This window comes from Chionomys nivalis, chromosome 1, assembly GCF_950005125.1.
Source record: "Chionomys nivalis chromosome 1, mChiNiv1.1, whole genome shotgun sequence".
NCBI classification, from domain to species: domain Eukaryota; kingdom Metazoa; phylum Chordata; class Mammalia; order Rodentia; family Cricetidae; genus Chionomys; species Chionomys nivalis.
In genome coordinates this window covers 173,810,586-173,830,329 of record NC_080086.1, presented here as the reverse complement: position 1 = coordinate 173,830,329, position 19,744 = coordinate 173,810,586, and the positions used below count along the sequence as shown (strand labels likewise).

Sequence of the window (19,744 nt, the reverse complement as noted above, 5' to 3'; positions counted from 1 at the left end):
GCATTAGCTCCATTTTTTTTGTGGCACTGGTGTGACGGTGTTTCTGGGATAGCCCGGAAGAGTCATGGGAGATACTTGATTAAGATCCTGGATTCTCTCTCAATGAATGTTTGTAGGTTTGTTGTTGGTGTGTGAAAGAAAGGACTCACTATGTAGTCTGGCTGGCGTGGAACTCACTATATATAAATCAGGCTGGCCTCGAACTTCCCATCTCGACCTCTCGAGTGCTGAGGTTAAAGGAGTACACTACCCCTCCCCGCTTTTCTGTGAACTCCTAAATATAAATGCTGTTGTTCTGTAACATATATTAGAGTTAAATATATGAAATAACATGAAGTTTTTTTTTAAGGTACATTTATTATGGAACCTGGCGTACACATGCCATGGCATGTTATGTAAGTCAAGGGAGAGAGATGACATGTGTGACATGTGGGAGGCTGTTCTCACCTCCCACCATGGGTTCTGGGGTCCAGTTCAAGTTGTTGGGCTTTACTGGCTCAACCATCTTGCCAGCCCCTGAAATCACATATTCGCCTATACCTGGCATTTGGCCAGATCTAATAATGGAAATTGGGAGTTGGAAAGCACAGCAAAACCACATTGTTGCTAAATATCAACCAATTAAGCCAATAAAATGTCTCGTGTGTGTGTGTGTGTGTGTGTGTGTGTGACTTTACATTAGGAGCTCTAGAGAGATAATTTCTATTAACTTATGCACAATCTTAGTGGTGGCACATGCCTGGAATCCTAGCATTTGGAAAGCCCATGCGGGAGGATTGCCTCAAGCTAGCGGCTACCTAGCATAGCGAGTTCTGGACCAGTATGAGAAACAATGAAACCCTCCCCTCCCCCCCCCAAAAAAAAGAAAGAAAGGGTGGAATTGAGGTGGCTCAGCCACTGAAGGTGTTTGTTCCCAAGCTTGACAACCTGAATTTCATTCCAGTACATACATGGTGCAGGGGCAGAACCAATTTCCCAGACTTGTTCTCTAACCTTAGCTCATATATGACCACATGCATGCACACAAATAAATGTTAAAAAGCCAAAAAGTAGAACCTCTGAGAAAACTAAAGAAAAACAGTATAGCTTGTAGTCATTGTTGTGGAGTGATACAAGCAAGAAGTGCAGACTTCTTTCAGCTTGAGATACAGCCGTAGTTGCTAGCTAGGTCTTTTCTTCCAAGAGCTTGTGCGATTGCTTCCCCCCATCTAAGATCTTAAAATTTTTAGGCTTTTGACACTGAAGCAAGATCAGGCTAAAATAACTACCAAATTCTCAAAGATTTATGCATGCTAAACATATACAACAGGATCCACTACTAGACACCAAACCTTTTTTTCTGTATATTTTGCTAGAATAACTTGAACCATAAGTTATATATTAAAATTTTAGCCCAAAGGAAGTCACACCCCCCCCCCGAATTTCTACAACCTTTTTTCATCAAGTTGTTTTTGTTTTGGGTTTTTGTTGAGATTTTATTTTGTTTATGGGTATTTTGCCCACGTGGCTGTGCACCATATGTGCGCAGTTTCCAAAGAGACGAGAAGATGGAGTAGGATCACCTCGGAATAGAGTTACAGACAGTTGTTAGCCACCTTGTGGGTACTGAGAATCAAACCCCGGTCCTCTGGAGGACACTTAAACACTGAACCATCTGTCCAGCTTCAAAAGTAAGTTGAGCCGGGCAGTGGTGGCGCACGCCTTTAATCCCAGCACTCGGGAGGCAGAGGCAGGCGGATCTCTGTGAGTTCGAGACCAGCCTGGTCTACAAGAGCTAGTTCCAGGACAGGCTCCAAAACCACAGAGAAACCCTGTCTCGAAAAACCAAAAAGAAAAGAAAAAAAAAAAAGTAAGTTGATTGTGTGGCCAGAAAATTTTCATTTGTGCTTGATTGCTTTGGTTGTATGACTAATTAAACCTGGTAATAGTTTAAGTCATTCTGAGAGCTTTAATAGCCAAATTTTGCACTTTTATATACTCAGCCCTTTTGTAATCTTGCACTTGATTAATTGAAATTTATTGGGTAAAATAGTGTAAATTGACTGTCACTAGAAAAGTCAAGATGATTTGTCGTTATCGTGCCTTTCTGGATATCAAGGGTGATTTGACTTTTATGTGATAATCTATGTTAGTGGTTCTTATATTAAAGTCTGCAAGTAAGGAATATCAGATAGATAACAAGGTCATTTTTATTTCTAGATTTCACACCCCAAGTCTTAATATAGTTAAGTATAATGCTGTCAAGCTGTTGATTCCCCATGAAATAAAGTAGATCTTTAAGCCCTGGGTCTTCCACTCTCCTTCTGCTGAATGTCCAAAATCAGAGAACTGGAATTTTACCGCCACACCCACTTCTCCCACTTGCTAGCATTGAGCAATGGGTCTTTGGTCATCTGGAATAATTGTGGAATCTCTCAGACTTGATGTTTCTGAAAGGCTGAATTTAACATAGACATCTAAGCTGACAGAAAGGATAGGTGAGGTTGGTGCTAAAAAGTTAGAGCTTTCAGGGAAACTATTTCTTGAAACAGGGTGCATATATTCATTTATATAAAATATAGCACTTCTAAACATGTCTTGATTTGCACTAACCATATTTTAAATGCTTAATAGTCCATGTGGCTTGTGGTTACAATACTAACTAGACCTTTTGTTTTGGTTTGGAAACTGCATCTCAGCTATAGCTGGCCTGGAATGTATAACTTGCTGTTGTTTTCTCTCTCTCTCTCTCTCTGTCTCTCTTTGGGGGGGGGGAGTGAGGGTGGGGATATCAAGCACACATGAGTGCCAGCTTCAGCATGCGTGTATATCTGTATGCCTATGGAGGTCAGAGTATAACTTTGTGGAATCAGAGTTCTCCCCTTTCGCCTTTATCACCATTCAGAGATTGAACTCAGGTTGTCAGACAGTAAGTGACTTCACCTGCTGAACCATCTTGCCACGCCAATAGCGGCCTCTTGCTTCAGCCTCCCAAATATTGAAATTACAGGCACTAACCACTACGTGTGACCTTTTTTCTCTCTCTAAAGGAAAAAAAAATGCTCAATTTAATAGAGGAGGGTCAGAATTTGAGATACAAATTTGTAAATCATTTGATAAACGGGATGAAATAATACCTTTTATAACCTTTGGATTGCCCTTGTAGATCTTGTGATAAAAGCTCATACAGCTATGTAGCTCATTTATGTGTATCATTTTTCATATGTTAATATGTATTTAAAATGGGGGGGTGGAGAGGTGGCTCAGTGGTTAAGAGCACTGCCTGCTTTTCTAAAGGTCCTGAGTTCAATTCCCAGCAACCACATGGTGTCTTATAACCATCTGTAATGAGATCCGGTGTTTTCTTCTGGCCTGCAGGCATGCATGCAGGAAGAATACTATATGCACAATAAATAAATCTTTTTAAAAAAAAAATGGGGAAATGAGATATTAATTTTTTTCTGTCATTTGATTATAAAGACAAAGATGCTTTAGAAATGAACTCCACAAAAGTATTTTTACATGCCTTGGATAAAACTTTCTGTTTTGTTTATTATCATGAATAGATTTCGATAAATCTAGTACTATCAAATTTTGGGGGGGCATATGTTTTGATTGTGTGTCTTCATGAAAACAAAGAGGCCTTTTGTCATAAATTCTAATAGAATTTGGTATGTGTGGACATAGAGAACATGTGTGTTTGTCCTCTGTTCTGTCACTTTCCACTGCCTTATTCCTTTTGAGACGGGCTCTTTCCCTGAACCTGGAGCTAGGTAAGCAGCTATCAAGCTTCATTCCCCACAGCCCTGGACTTCTTAAGCTCCAGTCCACAGACCGGCCCAGCGAGCACTCTTACCCACTAAGCCATCTTCCTTACAGAACAGTTTTTTAAATAGATCTCATTCAAAATACAAATTTCTTTCTATTATCTATTGCAGAGATGGAGACTGGATAGGGTTGTTGTCTTTGCCAGCTGACTGGTCCTAGTGACTCTTTTAGGCAGTTTAGTCAGTGATCAGAGAGAAAACCAGATTTCAGGGTGACTGTGGATGTTGAGGAAACAGAAGTGAGCAGTGTGGATAGTGTGGCTGTCAGGGAAAGTCCCTGGAATCGGAGTTACCGATGCGTGACAGCCACCTTGTAGGTTTTGGGAATCAAATCCTGCTCCTGTAGAAGAGCAGCAAGTGCTCTTAAGTAATGAGCCGCCTCTCTTCTTTTTTGTTTGTTTGTTTGGTTTTGTCTTTTTGTTTATTTTGTATTTTGAGACGGGGTCTCACTACGTAGCCCTGGCTGTCCTGGAACTCACTATACAGACCAAGTTGGCCTCCACTCACAGAGATCCTTCTGCTTCTGCTTTTGCCTCTGCCTTCTGAGTGCAGGAATTTAAGAGCATGTGTCGCCGTGCCTGACTGCTTTTATTTTTAAGGGGCTTTTATATAAGTATGTTCACTATTAGCTGTGCTAAATATTTTCTTTGTTTTGTAATTTAGAGGGTTCTATAAATCACTTAATAGTTTAAATTCATAAATCCACTATTTGAGGGCTACGGGAAAATAGACACATTGAAGGGTGTAGACTGTGTTGGCATATTTAATGTCTTTATTCCTTAACACAGCCCTCCCTCTCCCTTTGCTCTGGTTCCCAAAACTTGGAAGCAGAACCAGCTAGAGGTGTTTGTGGGGTGTAGTTGGATTAGTAACCTCTAAGTTAGAAGCTTTGCTGAGAGAATTTTCTGATTAGGTAAATTTTTGCATATACATGTGAATGCTTACCCCAGTTAGTTTCACTGGTGACATCCCTAGGAAAGGAAAATCATCTGTGCCTGGGTTTAAGCTTCAGGTTAGGGCAGCATGCTGTATTTAACTTCAGAAGATGTAGCAGTCCTGACCACTGTAACCTTGTATTCATTTCTTGGGGATGTTATAACAAATTGCAACAAATTAACTGATAGTTTTGTTTTAATTACTAGTTGTCTGTGTGATAAGGGTATGCACTTGTGGAAGTCAGAGGACTCCCACCTCTAGGTGGGTTCCAGGATCAGAGTCCAGTCATCAGACTTGAACAGTAAGCCCTGTACCCCTGAGACATCTCACCTGCCCCTGAAGTTGATGTCCTCTAACCCTTTCAGAGACTAAAATTCAAGCGCAGGTCTTGGTTTGGCCATTCTCTCTTTGAAGGCTCTTTCCCGACTCTCCTCACTTCTTACCAGAAGTCAGCAGTCTTTGGCATTTCCTGACTCACATGTGTATACTTCAACCTCTGCCTCTGTCGTAGCACAACATTCTAATTCTGTGTCCAAATTTCCTTTATTTATAAGGGCATCCATCTTTGGACCCACACTAAATGAGTATGACTTCATTTTAACTTGATTAGAACTGCAAGGACTGTATTTCCAAATAAAGACACGTTCAGAGATACCAAAGATGAGGCACAGTAGGAGAGGAATAAGAAGTGCTGTAGAATTGCGAAGAACTTATTTTCAGTGATGGAATGGGGCGTAGACGTTCAACATTCATGTTTCACAATGAAAGATTAATTAAAATATGAAAGTCCAGGAAAACTATTCCCTTTGATTTAATTTTAAGGTTTTGTTCCTTGAGACCTTAGCCTCTCTAGTAATAGAGTAAGTTGATTGTTAAGTGTGTGAAACGGTTTTTTGTTTTGGTTTGGTTTTTATTTTTTTAAGACAGAGTTTCTCTGTGTAACAGCCCTGGCTCCCTGGGTTTAAATGCCTGTGCCACCATGCCTGGCGTGACACAGGTTTTTAATTGATAGCTTCTCTGAAATTTTTCAATAGAGGTCCAGCCTTGTGTTTATTAGATTTGCCTGCTTCTGTGAACCAAGAGACTGGAGGGGCCGTCAGGAATCTGTACTTTGAATAGTACCTGGTGGCCTTTGTGTCTGAGCAAGTCTGGGGGCACGACTGTGCAGATGAATGGATAACAGTGTTGTTATTTGTGAATGGACGCAAGGTTAGCCTGTGTGAGAAACCCATGCTATGGAACAAGGAAGCCTGGTTCAACTTGAGAGATTTTAAGAATTGATTTGGCGGGGGGGTACATTAAGTCTTCTAGGTAATTCTATTATTCAACTGTGTTTGAAAACCAGATCACTGATAAAAGTACAAAAAGCAAAGGATTTAGAATTGGGATTTAAGATTTGTTCTTTCAGTTTTACCTCTTGACATCTTGAACAAAAATTTGGTGTCCCTCGAAAAGAAACTATAGTTGTTTGAACTCTAAATTCCTACAGTCATAAAGGAAACTGGTGAAAATATCCCACTATAGGGACCGGAAGTCTGATAACCTACTGTACTTATTTTAGGGATTAAGTCAAAATATTTAGGTAATATAAAAGACTTAGCTATGTGTACATACCAGATTAGTAATTTAATTGGGACGTGTTTTGATTTTTTATTATCGAGCATACTGCCTTCTGTGTTAACTCTTTCTTCTTCTGTTAGGATAGGTTGTCATGGACCTGCGACAGTTTCTTATGTGCCTGTCCCTGTGCACAGCCTTTGCTTTGAGCAAGCCTACTGAAAAGAAGGACCGAGTACATCATGAGCCTCAGCTCAGCGACAAAGTTCACAACGATGCTCAGAATTTTGACTATGACCATGATGCCTTCTTGGGTGCAGAAGAAGCAAAGAGTTTTGATCAGCTGACACCAGAAGAGAGCAAGGAAAGGCTTGGGTAAGATGTCTGTTCTCAGTCAGGGCAGGAGTCCAGGGGGTGAGAAGCACCTTTAAAATCAGCTCATTCTTTTTATTTTCTGGTTCAGTCACTAATAAAGCTGTACTGAGCTCTGTCTTCTGAGTACTAACAGCAAAATCGCTACCACTAAAAAACCTAATAAAATCCCTTCTTTAATACACTTCTCCACTGAATAACAGTATGCACCTCATTCTTCTACAGAGTAAAGTGTAGTCCTGGAAAGATGGCTCAGTGGTTAAGAGCATATACTGTTCTTGTACAGGACCCAGATTCGGTACCTAGCACTCTTATCAAGAGTTATCTATCTGGGACCCTACGAGAGACTTACATAGATCTAATCTACATGGGAAGTAGAAAATGACAAGCTCTCCTGAGTAAATTGGGAGCATGGGGACTATGGGAGAGGGGAAGAGGGGAGCAGAGAAAAATATGTAGCTCAATAAAAACAATTAGAAAAAAGAATTCTCTGTCTTTAAGTCCAGCTCCAGGGTATCTGACGCCTTCGAGAATCTAAGGATACCTGCACTCACACACACATGGCAGCACACGGGCACATGTACACATAATTCAAAAATAATAAAAAAAAACTGTCCTGAAGTAACCAGTAGTAATGGACCCAGCCTAAGCTTTATTATCTTGATTCCAGAACCGTACATGGGGTTCTTAGTTCTGATGCTTTTAATTTTAAAAAACTTTCTCTAATTTATTCAATGATGCCCAAGCCAGGTAATGTGTAGGTACCTAATAAACTAGAAATTGGATTCCCTATTTCTGTAAAGTTTATTATTTCTCCAGGTATCCTTTAATAAAAGTCAAAACAACCATGCCCTTTAATAGGGGTGTCCAACCTTTTGACATTGTGATGTGATGTTGTCATCTACAACAAAACTGGGATTGGAGTTCAGCTCAGTGACGGAACCAGGGTCCTGTACTTGATCTCTAGTACCTCAGAAAACAAACAATAATAAGTAAATACAAAAATGAATATGCCGAATAATGGCCTTACTTTCAGAATTAGAATAGTTTTTGGGATGGTGTTCTAGTCAAGTTTTGTGGCCCTAAGCAGCTTCTTAAAGACTTCAGTAGTGAGGTTGGAGAGATGGCTTGGTGTGTAAGAGCATTGACTGCTCTTCCAAAGGACCTGGGCTCAGTTCCCAGCACCCATGCTACAGCTCACAACCATTTGTAATTTGAGTTCTAGGGGGTTCAATGTCTTTCTTCTGCCCCCACTGCACACATGTGATGCAAAGATACATATACAGGTAATCTTCACTTAGTAGAACGCTAACTGGCTGTTTCTGGAGTTCTAAACATGTCTTTTTTGGTTCTTCTAAAACTCAGATTTTTATGAAGATGCAGGTCAATTCTGTGAACAAAATTCTCCCGAATGAGTGTCATTGGTACAGCTTTGTGGACTGTTCACAAGAGATTTATGTAGCAAGTTGTGCCACGCCGCATTTTTTTGCCATCATGTGCAATACTATAATTGTAAGATATTATTGTAGAGTTTTCTTTGATGAAAACTTAAATAACAATTTATTCCTTGTGTTACCTGCTGACTAAAGTGTACAGTGTTTTATTCTTTAGCAGTGATAGAAGTAATAAAATGGCTTTGCTATATTGAATGAACTATACCTCAACATTTGAAGATGATTCACAAATATATATATATATATATCGGGAAGCCAGTTTTCTTTCTAGGTTTCTTCTCTATCTTTGAGAGACCTTGCTTGCTTTTAGTTTTAACCTTATAACTGTGCTAACATTTGGAGCTAAAAACAGCAGTCCATGTGGGTACTCTCAGTCCTTTATGACATACCTATTAATATTGAATATATCCAACCTACATTTTGGTTTGAACAAGTCTCTGCAGAGTTACTCTTGAATCATGGATGACCCTTAGGTTTGGGTCACTTAGGGTAGGGCTGTAGTGGGCCCTCTGGCTTTGTGGGTTGGTAGAATCACTTACCTGCCGTTTTCAGTAGAGAAAGTGCTGGGTTTTTCATCAGTAGATATCAAAATTAAGCACATTGGGCAAGCTGTGTATAATTAGAAAAAGTGAAAAAGCCATGTTTTTATACAGTGTGTAACTGAACTAAATAGTTTGCTTTCCCCAAACTTTAGAGGTAGTGACAGACGTCCCTCTTGTATGCAGTGATTGCCAGAAAGCACAGATCTCAGGTGAAGCCAGGCATTGATGGCACACAACAGCACTTGGGGAACCTAAAGGAAAGGGATTGGTGATTCAAGCCCAGCCTGGGCTACATAGTGCAGTTCTCTTCCCCACAGAGAGAAGAATCCCAGATAAACTTTTATTATAGCATTTTAAATCATTAGTTTGGTAGCTGTTAACCAAAAATTGCAAATCATAGTCGTCACCACCACCACCCACCTACCCCCGTCATTCTTTAAGAGAGTGATTATTAAGGAGAAAAAACATTTTCTATAGGTTAAAAATTATTCCTATTTTTGAAATCTTCAATAATATGTAAAAGACCACAGGAACATTTTTAGGACAAATTTAGAAGATGATTTTCAGTATCTATCTGTTAAAAATGTTGACAAGTAGAACTTTTTTGTTTGTTTTGGGTTGGATTTGATTGGACTTTTTGGCCTTTTGAGATAGGATCTCATTATATGGACCAAGGTGCCCTCCATCTTGGAGTTACTTGTCCACTTTTGCCTCCCAGTGTTGAGATTACAGGCATATCTCCTGGGTGCTAGGATTTCTTTTGTTTGTTTTTGTTTTATGAGACAGGGTCTTACTGTATAACCTGTGTCTGATCTGGAACTCACAGATTCACCTGTGTTTTTTGTTTTTCATTTTTTTTTTGTTTGTTTGTTTGTTTGTTTGTTTGTTTGTTTGTTTGCGACAGGGTTTCTCTGTGTAGCAGTCCTAGCTGTCCTGGAACTAGCTCTTGTAGACCATGCTGGTTTCAGACTTACTTAAGGTGTTTATTACTGTGAAGAGACATCATGACTATAGCAACTCTTACAAAGGAAACATTTAATTGAGGGAACTCATAATTTCAGAAGTTCAGTCTGTTATCATCATGGTGGGGAGCATGGCAGTGTGCAGAGATGATGGAGCTGAGAGTACATCTTGCAGGCAGCAGGAAGTCAACTGACTGTCACATTGAGGGAAACTTGAGCAAGAGACCTCAAAGCCCACCTCACAGTGACATGCTTCCTCCAACAAGGTCATACCTGCTTACAGTGCCATTCCCTGTGGGGACCATTTTCTTCCAAACCACCACAACCTATCTTTGCCTCCTGAGTTTAAAGGTATGTTCCACCATGCTTAGCTCAGTGCTGGAATTTCAGGCATGTGCTGTTATACCCAGGTTTTTTTTTATTTTGCTTTATTAGTCTGTGTGTGTGTATGTGTGTGTGTGTTGGGGGAGTGACAGGGTTTTTACTATCTCAGACCAGCCCAGAATTCACTATGTAGCTGAGGATTGCCTGAACTTCTGATGTTCCTGCCCCTGCTTCCTCAGTGCTGCATAGGTGGTGCCACTGCCCTGGGTTCCTGTGGGGTTGGGGTTGAGCCCAGAGCTCCGTGCATACTGGGGGAGCACTGTCCAAGTGAGCTACCGTCCCGATCTTTCACTTAACTTTTTTAGATCTGTGTTATTGTATGTGTGTGAATGTTGTGCCTGCATTTATGTGTGTGCACCACAGGCATGCCTGGAATCCGCAGAGTTTAGAAGAAAGTATCAGCTCTCTGGAATTGGAGTTATAGGTGGCTATGAGCCACCATGTGTGTTTGGAGAACTGAACCTGAGTCCTCTGAAAGAAGAAAAGTGTTCTTAACTACTGAGCCATCTTGCCAGCCCTTATTTTCTCTCAGAGGTTGTTTGTATATACACAAACACCAAGTTATGTGTGACTCATGAAGTAAAAATATTTACTAACTTTCCAAAAGAAGTTTGTCAACTCCTGGGTTAAGCCAGGGGGGTGATACAGAATAGGATACTGTTAAACCAGCTACCTTTGTAAGAGAAACCTCTTGATACCAGCCAGCCCACTTGGGCATGGTCCCTTATACTATAAATGCAGCTGTAAAGCCTGCGCTCACTCTCTTGCCAGCTCTCACTTCCGACTGCTAGACTCTGTTCCTGTTCCCTGTTCATTCAGGACTGTGATCTAGAACAGTGATCTGTGAGTCTCCCCTAAATAAATAACCCTTTATCATACAGGGGCAGGGGAGAGACCTCTTGAACAGTCATGTACCTATTTTATCTGAGCTGTTCTTCAGGGTATTTATAATACCTTCAGGGATCAGGAGCGGTTTTGATACTGTGCCTTTTTTTTTTCTTAGTAGTGGCACCATTGGTAGCAATACCATTTGAACATAAATTGGATCCTATTATAGATAATGCAGAAGTTTTCTTAATTGTTGGCATTATTGAAATTCTCTGAGAACAATTTACCATGCAGGTGGAGGAAAGTGTTTAGGAGGTGCCATCTTGGTGTGTTCCCTTTTCGATCAGTGTTTTAGAGCTGAGGCTAGATTATACATTTTGTGAGGGAAGGTGCTTGTGTCTAGAGTTAAATAATAGAGCTAATGCTGTATCAGTATGAGTCTGTTTATAGTCTTGCTGAGGAACTCTGATTTCTAATCACTTTCTCAGGCTCTAGTCGTGAAACAACCACGAACTAAGGAAGGGCATTTGCTTCCAATGTGCATAATTTTTTTCATCAAGCAGAGAATGTGTTCATTGCTCACCGTGGCTTTTGGTACAGAGTTCCCATTTTAAACTGGACTGCTTATTGTGTGGCTTTATTGTGTCCTCTAGAAACAGGAGGTTTTGTCATGAGCATTTACTTAGTGGTGCTAGAGATCAAACTCAGCTCTTCACAAACACCAGACAAGCACTCTACTCCTGAGCCACACACAAAGCCCGTAGACCTGTCTTTAAATCCTTAATTAAAATGACATATCTAGAAGAAAGAATCTTATAAAGGAAATAGAGCCATACTTTACCCTTGTTGTTTGCTTTATAATCTGCCTGCTAATAACCTCTCAGCTTATTAACAGTCTTATAGCCAGGAATACATATTCTTTCCATATCCACAGAGTTCTGTTTTTGTGGCTATATGTAAAAATCCAATTCCTGTAATGTATAAGAACTACTGGCATTTTTAAGATTCATGCCTCTTGTATTCATTTGTTTTGTTTTTGTTTTGTTTTTGTTTTGTTTTTTACAGTTATCTTGCCTTAAAATATATGTGATCTGGGTTGTAGTTTTTTTTTTTTTTTAAATGGGGGGTCTCACTCTTAATAAGAAGTCTATGTGTTTTTAACAAAAGAATAGCTTTTTCTAAAAGCAATTAATTTTTTATTTTAAGGTCTGATTTAGAGATCATAAATTCTAAGGAAAACATTGTTAATTCTAGTGATTATTTACCAAGAGGTATGTATGCCTTCTCTTATAAACATAGTAAAGGAAAATATACAAAGATTTACATCATGTTTTATGTAAAAGCGAGAACCCATGTGGACATAGGTCTGCAAACCAGACTCAGACCTTACTGTAAAGATGTCTGGGTTGACTTTAGGACCCAGTGCACTGGCCATGGTCTCGTCACTTTTTTCAGATGGCTTGTTACAAGCCAGTAACAGGCCAGTAAAGGGAAAAGTGATCATCTTCTGTTTGACAGTTTTGTCTTGGGAGCTTTTTTTTCTTCTAATTTTTATTTTTATTTCTGTGTGTTAGCCCTGGGCAACACCTGTGGTCACACACTCCTGGCAATGTCCAGAGACTTGTTGCTTTTTAACTTGTTGCTGGATTTCTCTGCATTTTCTACAGAAAGATTGTAAGTAAAATAGATGGCGACAAGGATGGGTTTGTCACTGTGGATGAACTCAAAGGCTGGATTAAGTTTGCACAAAAGCGCTGGATTCACGAGGATGTAGAGCGCCAGTGGAAGGGGCACGACCTCAATGAGGATGGCCTCGTTTCCTGGGAGGAGTATAAAAATGCCACCTACGGCTACGTTTTAGGTAGGTCGCTACTATCTGGGGGAAAAATCCTTATGGACCTGGCCCTTGAAACGCAACTGTTTTGTCTTGTAGAATGATTGTAGATAAAATAGACGCGGATAAAGATGGGTTTGTGACGGAGGGGGAGCTGAAATCCTGGATTAAGCACGCCCAGAAGAAATACATATATGACAATGTTGAAAACCAGTGGCAGGAGTTTGATATGAATCAAGACGGCTTAATCTCCTGGGATGAGTACAGAAACGTGACTTATGGCACTTACTTGGGTAAGGGGCGAGATGTCAGGCTGGCCGAGACTGTGGTCTTGAGTCAAAGAAACAAATGGGTCAGATAGGAAAGAGGGTTACTGTGCCTGACTTCGATAGTTGATTCTGACTTGACTCCCTTTGTTTCATTCATTTAAAATTTGTATATTATATATTTTAAGTTTTGATTTTGATCCTCTGAAGTTTGACATTTATGTCTTGAGCACTGCAAATGTATTTTGCCATTTTTTCCTTTCTATCTCATATAAAAATAATTTTTAGAGTAGATTTCATGTAAAATACTGTATCGTTCCAGCAGTGCAAAGCAAAAGGCCTTGCCTTGAGCTGTCTCTTACCATAGTACTATTCAAATTTTGGGCCTGAAATTCAAATCAAATTAGATTCTTTCATGACTGGTGAGAGTAAGTGGAAACCATTAGGAATGAATGGAATAAATTCAAATAAGATAGCCATCAGTGTGTCGTGCTTACTGAAGTTTAGAAATGAAAATATCCCATTTGTTTTCTCTGGCACACGAGTATATATCAGCCTGCTTTGCAAATGCTTCAAGGCAAGCACTGCTTTGGTTGCTTTGTTGTTGATTTGGTAGCCTTTTTGTTTGTGGGGGCTACTGGTTAATAGTATTTTTAACTTTGATGCTTTTCTGCTTGCCTGCTGCTGAACTCCAGATGGCAGTCTTACTGAGCTGATGAGAAGGGGTACTTTTATTCATAGAGATTTCTGTATTGTGTATAGTTTCACCTTGAGGCATGAAAATATAAACGGTACTTTTTGTGCTTTAACCCTGGAATTAGACAAATTAGGGTTACAGAAATCATTTTCCATCGATGACTTAACAGGAGTGTGTAAAGGTTTGTTTCCCCACCAGATAGCCAGCTGCCGTGTTAATTACAGGACTATGCATTTCTGGTGAAGAGACTTATTCTCATTCCTAAGACTAAAGTGGCAGTCTCTCAAGGCTTGACACTGAGCCAAGAACCAAACATATCCAGCAAATTAAGAACATGTGTATTAAGAACCCAGCACAGATGGAGAAGCATTCCATGTTTCTTGCTCTCTGGCTGAGACCCAGCACCCTTCTGACTTAATCAGGATTAATTATAAATATGGAGCAAAGGATAGACTAGACTATCCATGATCTCAACAAAATGGTGTGCTAATAAATCTCGGCTCAGGCTCTGGCACACCCTTGCTGTCCAGAATTCTGCTTCAGCTGTGTATAATTATGTGCATAGAAATCTGTTGAGAGCTTCCTCGCCTCAGAGGGCTGATGATTCAATGTAATGGGTATTTCTACTACCCGAGACTGCACAAGGCAAAGCACTACTAGCTGAAGAAGTAATGTCTTTATAAGGCCCTTTCCCAGGAGGACTGGGTGATGAGCCCGTGGGGGTAGCAAGCTGGCTTTAGACAAGTGCTGAGGAGTCTTGTGAGAATGTGTTCTTGATTTGATTTGAGTTTGTATAAATCATCTCAGCTTTAAAGACTTTTCAGTGATCCCACCTTCCACTGTCTCTCTCATGAGTAAAAATAAAAGATAGCAAGAGTGGCCCTGCTTAGAGCAGAACCAGAGGCTGTAAGCAAGGCCAGCAAGGACTGTAAACTGGTGTCTGCTATGGATGCCACACTTAAAGTAGTCCAGCTACTTGATTCTAGTTGCTGTGTGTTACCCCAAGAAAGGAGACAAAGGGCTCTTAGGAATCTAGTCTGAATGCATAAGTTGACTAGTGCTTCATAGTTTAACTGAAACTTAGTGTTTGTTTTTAAGAGACAACTTAGTGTTTGAGAAATACGTTATTTCCTTCTATTCTTCATCTCTAACCTATTTGACTTCACCTGTGCAGAGGCCCACGGCCTTGTGTGATTCTACTGCTTACTAAATTCTTGATCAACAAAGAAGCTTCAAGGTGCTTTGTTTTCAGAATAGGGCAGGTGGGGGAGGGGGTTGTTGTTTGTCTGGTTGCTTGGGTTTGTTTGTGGGAGGTTTTTTGTTTGTTTGTTTGACTGGTTTCGAGGTTTTTTTTTTTTGTTGTTGTTGTTCTTTTTTTTTTAATTTAATTTATTTATTTATTATGCATACAATATTCTGTCTGTGTGTATGCCTGAAGGCCAGAAGAGGGCACCAGACCTCATTACAGATGGTTGTGAGCCACCATGTGGTTGCTGGGAATTGAACTCAGGACCTTTGGAAGAACAGGCAATGCTCTTAACCACTGAGCCATCTCTCCAGCCCCCTGGTTTCGAGTTTTTGAGACAGGGTTTCACTATGTAGCCTCGGATGACCTGGACCTCTCTGGAGACCAGACTGGCTTGAACTCTCAGAGATCTGCCTTCCTTTGCCCCTTAGTCTCTGAAGTGCTAGGATGAAAGACATAAGTCACTATGCCTGGCCTGTTTTGTTTTTGTTTTGTTTTGTTTTTTTAAGTGTGCTTAAAATAGAGAAAGATTGGCCTCTAATATCAAATATCAACAATATGGTATTATCGTTAAAGAGACCAGTGAGTTTTTAGACAAGTAGGTGCCAGGGTCTCTTTATTTAGTGTGTTACAGAACAGTAATTTCCTAATTTTAATGTGGTATCTTCTACCTCTCAAAGTATCTTTATACCTCTTAGGTCTTTTGGTTCACACAGCAGCCCAGTTTCTTTTCTGCAGTTAGCTCCTTTATATTTTTTCAGTTTACAGAAATTAAATTTTAGTTTCCTAGATGCTTATGTGTAAACCAGCTGTTGTTTGTACAACTCAAAATCATGACAGATTAGTCTGTATCCCGTTTGGTTATATTTTGATTTTTTAAAGATTCTATTTTACTTTTGTGTGTGTGTGTGTGTGTGTGTGTTTCTGTGTATGGGTAAGTGCCAGAAGAGGTGTCAGATCCCCTGGAACTGAAGTTAGAGGTAGTTAGGAGCTGCCATATGGATGCTGGGAATTGAGCCCAGGGCATCGGGGAGAGCAGAAAGTGCTCTTAACCACTGAGCCATCTCTCCAGTTTTATATTTTAATATTTATTTTCTCTTAAAACTTATCAAAGAATAACTGACATCTGGAATGTATCTGTCACTTCCCAAAATGTCCTCATGTCACACCTCCCCCTCTGCCTGTCCCTAAGAAACCATTGACCTACTTTCTCTACCTCTATAGCAGTCTGCATTTTTTACCTGTAATTTTCAGATACAAGGGGGGAAGGTCAGTAGGACCATTCAAATGGTAATGTTCTTCTTGCTTGAATCCAAGTGACATTAAAATGAAATGGGACAAATACTTTTGCTACCTAGAGTCTTCTTTGGTTTTTCGAGATAGGGTTTCTCTGTGTAACAGCCCTGGCTGTCCTGGAACTCACTTTGTAGACTAGGCTGGTGCTGAGATTAAAGGTGTGTGCCACCACTCCCCGGCGATACCTAGTCTTAATGGATGTTCTAACATTTAATAAAAATGATGACAACTGACAGACATTGGCTGCCAGCTATATATACCAGATGTTTTCAGGCTTTTAGTTTGATTTGTTTCGTTTTCTTTCCTCTTTTTTTTTAAATTTGAGAGAGAAGTTTCTCTGTAGCTCTGTCTTGATACAGACTATGTAGACCATGTAGACCAGACTGGAATTCAGAGATTACCTGCCTTTGCCTCCCACAATTTGGAATTAAAGATATGTGCCATCACTACTCAACTGTTTGTTTCTTATTAAACTTTTTATAACTACCTAGAAGGCAGGCACAGTCTCATGTTACAGAGTAGGAGACTGAGACGCAGTTAAGCTTCTTGCCCAAGAGCTGGAGAGTTGTCTCCGCAGTTACAAGCACTTGCAGAGACCCTGGGTTCAGTTCCCACCACCCACATGGTGACTCACAGCCATCTGTAACTCCAGTCACAGGAGATCTGTCTTCTTGTGACCTCTGCAAGCACTGGGCTTACACATGGTACACAGATGTACAGGCAAGCAAAATAATCATGCACATAATGTAATAGAAAAATTGAAAGAAAAGTTGCTTGCCCAAGGACATACAGCTAGAGGTGATAAATTCACACCCAGATAGTATGACTTACAGCCTCCACTGCCTCCCAGATAGAACTAAGAAATCCAAGCCTTCTATTAACCTTAACACCAGTATGATGAAACAGCACACGATTGAGTTAACTAATCAGGGGCCAGTTCCATGTTGAATGGCAACCATTTACTTTCAGCTGGGACCTGATTTGGAGGTGTGATCACTGAAGCCTTAGTCCCAAATCAAGTGTCTTTCTACTGCTGCTTCTGAAATCAAAATCATTTCTTCATGATTGGTTTAATTTTACCTGTGTCTTCATTGTTTGGTTTATCTTGTTTGAAATCAGTCTGATCCCTTCACCTTCTTGTGTTTTCTGGAAGATTTTTTTTTAACTTTATCTAAATTTTTGTTTTCTAGATGATCCAGATCCTGATGATGGATTCAATTATAAACAGATGATGGTTAGAGATGAGCGGAGGTTTAAAATGGCAGACAAGGATGGAGACCTAATTGCCACAAAGGAGGAATTTACTGCTTTCCTGCATCCTGAGGAATATGACTACATGAAAGACATAGTTGTGCAGGTAGGCAAGGCCAAGGGTTCCCAACCACAATTCAGCTTCTCCTTCTGTTGTTTATGTATTCTGCTTAAGTGCCTTAGGCTTTTTGCTGGTCATAAAACTGCCCATTAAATAATGATTTTCCATTTCATTGGTAGTTCCATAAAGTTAGGAGTAAGAGGCTGTCCTGTGCTTGTTGTTCAGAAGCCAGGTAGTTCCATAATACCCAGGAGTTCCCACAGAAGGCGGTCTGCTAACAGTGCAGACTTGGCTCCCATTACCAAGAGCTTAGCGTGACTAGGGCTACAACCTTTTGTCGTTTGATAGTGTCCTGTCATAGGTTGAAACGTAAGTAATGGCTAATATTTAACAGTTCTCTAACTAGAACAATAAGTGTTCTGTTCTTCTTTCCTTCCCTCCCTCCTTCCCTCCTTCCCTCCCTCCCTTCCTTTCTTCCTTTCTTTCTTTTTTGTTTTGTTTGGGTTTTGGGTTTTTGGTTTGTGTGCATTTGGAGTTGACTGGCTAGCTAGCTTGGATATCATTCCATATACTGAGCCTGGGATTTGATATATAGGTCTGTAACTTGGATGAACATTAGCCTTTGATCTTCCTGTCTCTGGCTCCCAAAAAGTTGAAATTACATGTGTGTGGTATCCTTCCTGGTTTTAACCATACACATCATACTGTTTTCTAGAAAATTTAATTAGAGACTAAGTCTTTTTGTTCTTTTCTATTTAGGAAACAATGGAGGATATAGACAAGAATGCTGATGGTTTCATTGATCTAGAAGAGTATATTGGTAAGTCTCCTGTTTCTAGTGTCTTTAAATACTGAAGTGTTGTGATCGTAGAAAGAGTTTACCCCATGGTCAACTCTTAACAGACTGTTGAAGCAGACCAATGTGGTACATAGTAGTCATTACAAATGAAACTGGGGCAGGAGAGGTTGGCATGGCCTGGTTTTGACCAGAGCTTCTAAGTTTGGTTCCCAGCACCCACACTGCCTGTAACTCCCACTCTAGAGAATCTGATGCCTGCACTCACACACACCATACCTTCACAAAGACACACAGATGCATATATGTACACATAATTTCTAAGTAATATTAAAAAACAAAGTATATCAAATAAATTGATGGAAAAGCCAGGCACGAATCTGAGCACTTGGCAGGTGACTACAAGAAGATCAGAAACTCAGGGCCACTCTGGACTGCGTGAAACAAGCAGGTCTGGTGAATGGGTGACTGACTGAGGGTTCGGCGACTGTGGTGCACATTTTCTGATAAGTCCGTAAGTTTCCATTTTATTTAGGGTACTTATTTTGGCTACACACATCCTTTTTTCTTTTTATCTCTATGAGGAAGTGGGAATGGGGCTACAAATGAAACTTGAGAGGTGATTACATGTGTACAGTCTATCATGATCACATCCACTCCTACTTCCCTGGGAAACTTTACTATCTTGAGAATAATTTAGCAAATTGCTTTACAATTACTCAATGTCTTTGTTACCAATGACATTCTGTTTTGAAACATTCTTCTAATGCACATCTTTTGGTATATTGAGACAGTGTTTTACAATGTTGCTTGGGCTAGCCTTGAATTTGTAACTATTTGAGTTGTTGGACGTCTGTACCTGGTATTAATACCTTAACAAATGAGTACTTTGGCTATTTTGTTCCATTCTGCTGTTCTCTAGTCCCTCTATTGATTGTTTCCTTTACAGAAGCTTGAAGATTCCTGTGATTACATATGTCTGCTTTTATTCATGTCCTAGTTTTGGCCTCTTAAAATATCCTGTCTGCACTGATGTCGTGACTTATGTGTTCCTCTACTGATCTTACAGTTTAGAGTTTTGCATTTATATCTGATTTATTCGGTCTTCTATACATAGATATGCAGCCTTCCGAGTACCATTTGATGAAGAGGTTATCCTTTATTGAAAACCTTGTGGCTACAGATATATCTAGGTTCTCAGTTCTTTTGCACTCCACATTCACACTTGCTCATAGTACTTTTCTAGTGAACTTTCTCATTTTGTTTTTGTGGTTTTTTTGTGGTTTTTTTTTTTTTTTTTTTTTTGATCTCTGATCTCTGCTATTAAGTATTAAACCTGAAAGGGAGTCTTAGTTTACCTCTGCTCCTGTTAGACTCACTCCTTGCTCAGATATTCTTTCCTCATCCCTGCCAGAGAAAATGGAATGAACAGTGAGAGAACTTTTGTGAAATAATT

At 40.0% G+C, this 19,744-nt stretch overlaps 1 protein-coding gene across 3 annotated transcripts in view; it reads left to right on the top strand.

Moving 5' to 3' along the window:
• Calu (calumenin) overlaps window positions 1-19,744 on the top strand; it is a 29,344-nt gene that overhangs the window by 1,429 nt on the left and 8,171 nt on the right. Inside the window, exons 2-5 of one of the 3 annotated variants that reach the window (XM_057772482.1) lie at window positions 6,443-6,674; window positions 12,509-12,702; window positions 17,371-17,537; window positions 18,252-18,312. In XM_057772482.1, coding sequence (XP_057628465.1) covers window positions 6,454-6,674; window positions 12,509-12,702; window positions 17,371-17,537; window positions 18,252-18,312 — 643 coding nt within the window. In that variant the 5' untranslated portion in view covers window positions 6,443-6,453. Of the gene's footprint in view, window positions 1-6,442; window positions 6,675-12,508; window positions 12,703-12,774; window positions 12,969-17,370; window positions 17,538-18,251; window positions 18,313-19,744 lie in introns of all 3 variants that reach the window. The other 2 variants (XM_057772475.1, XM_057772466.1) reach the window with 2 other exon arrangements.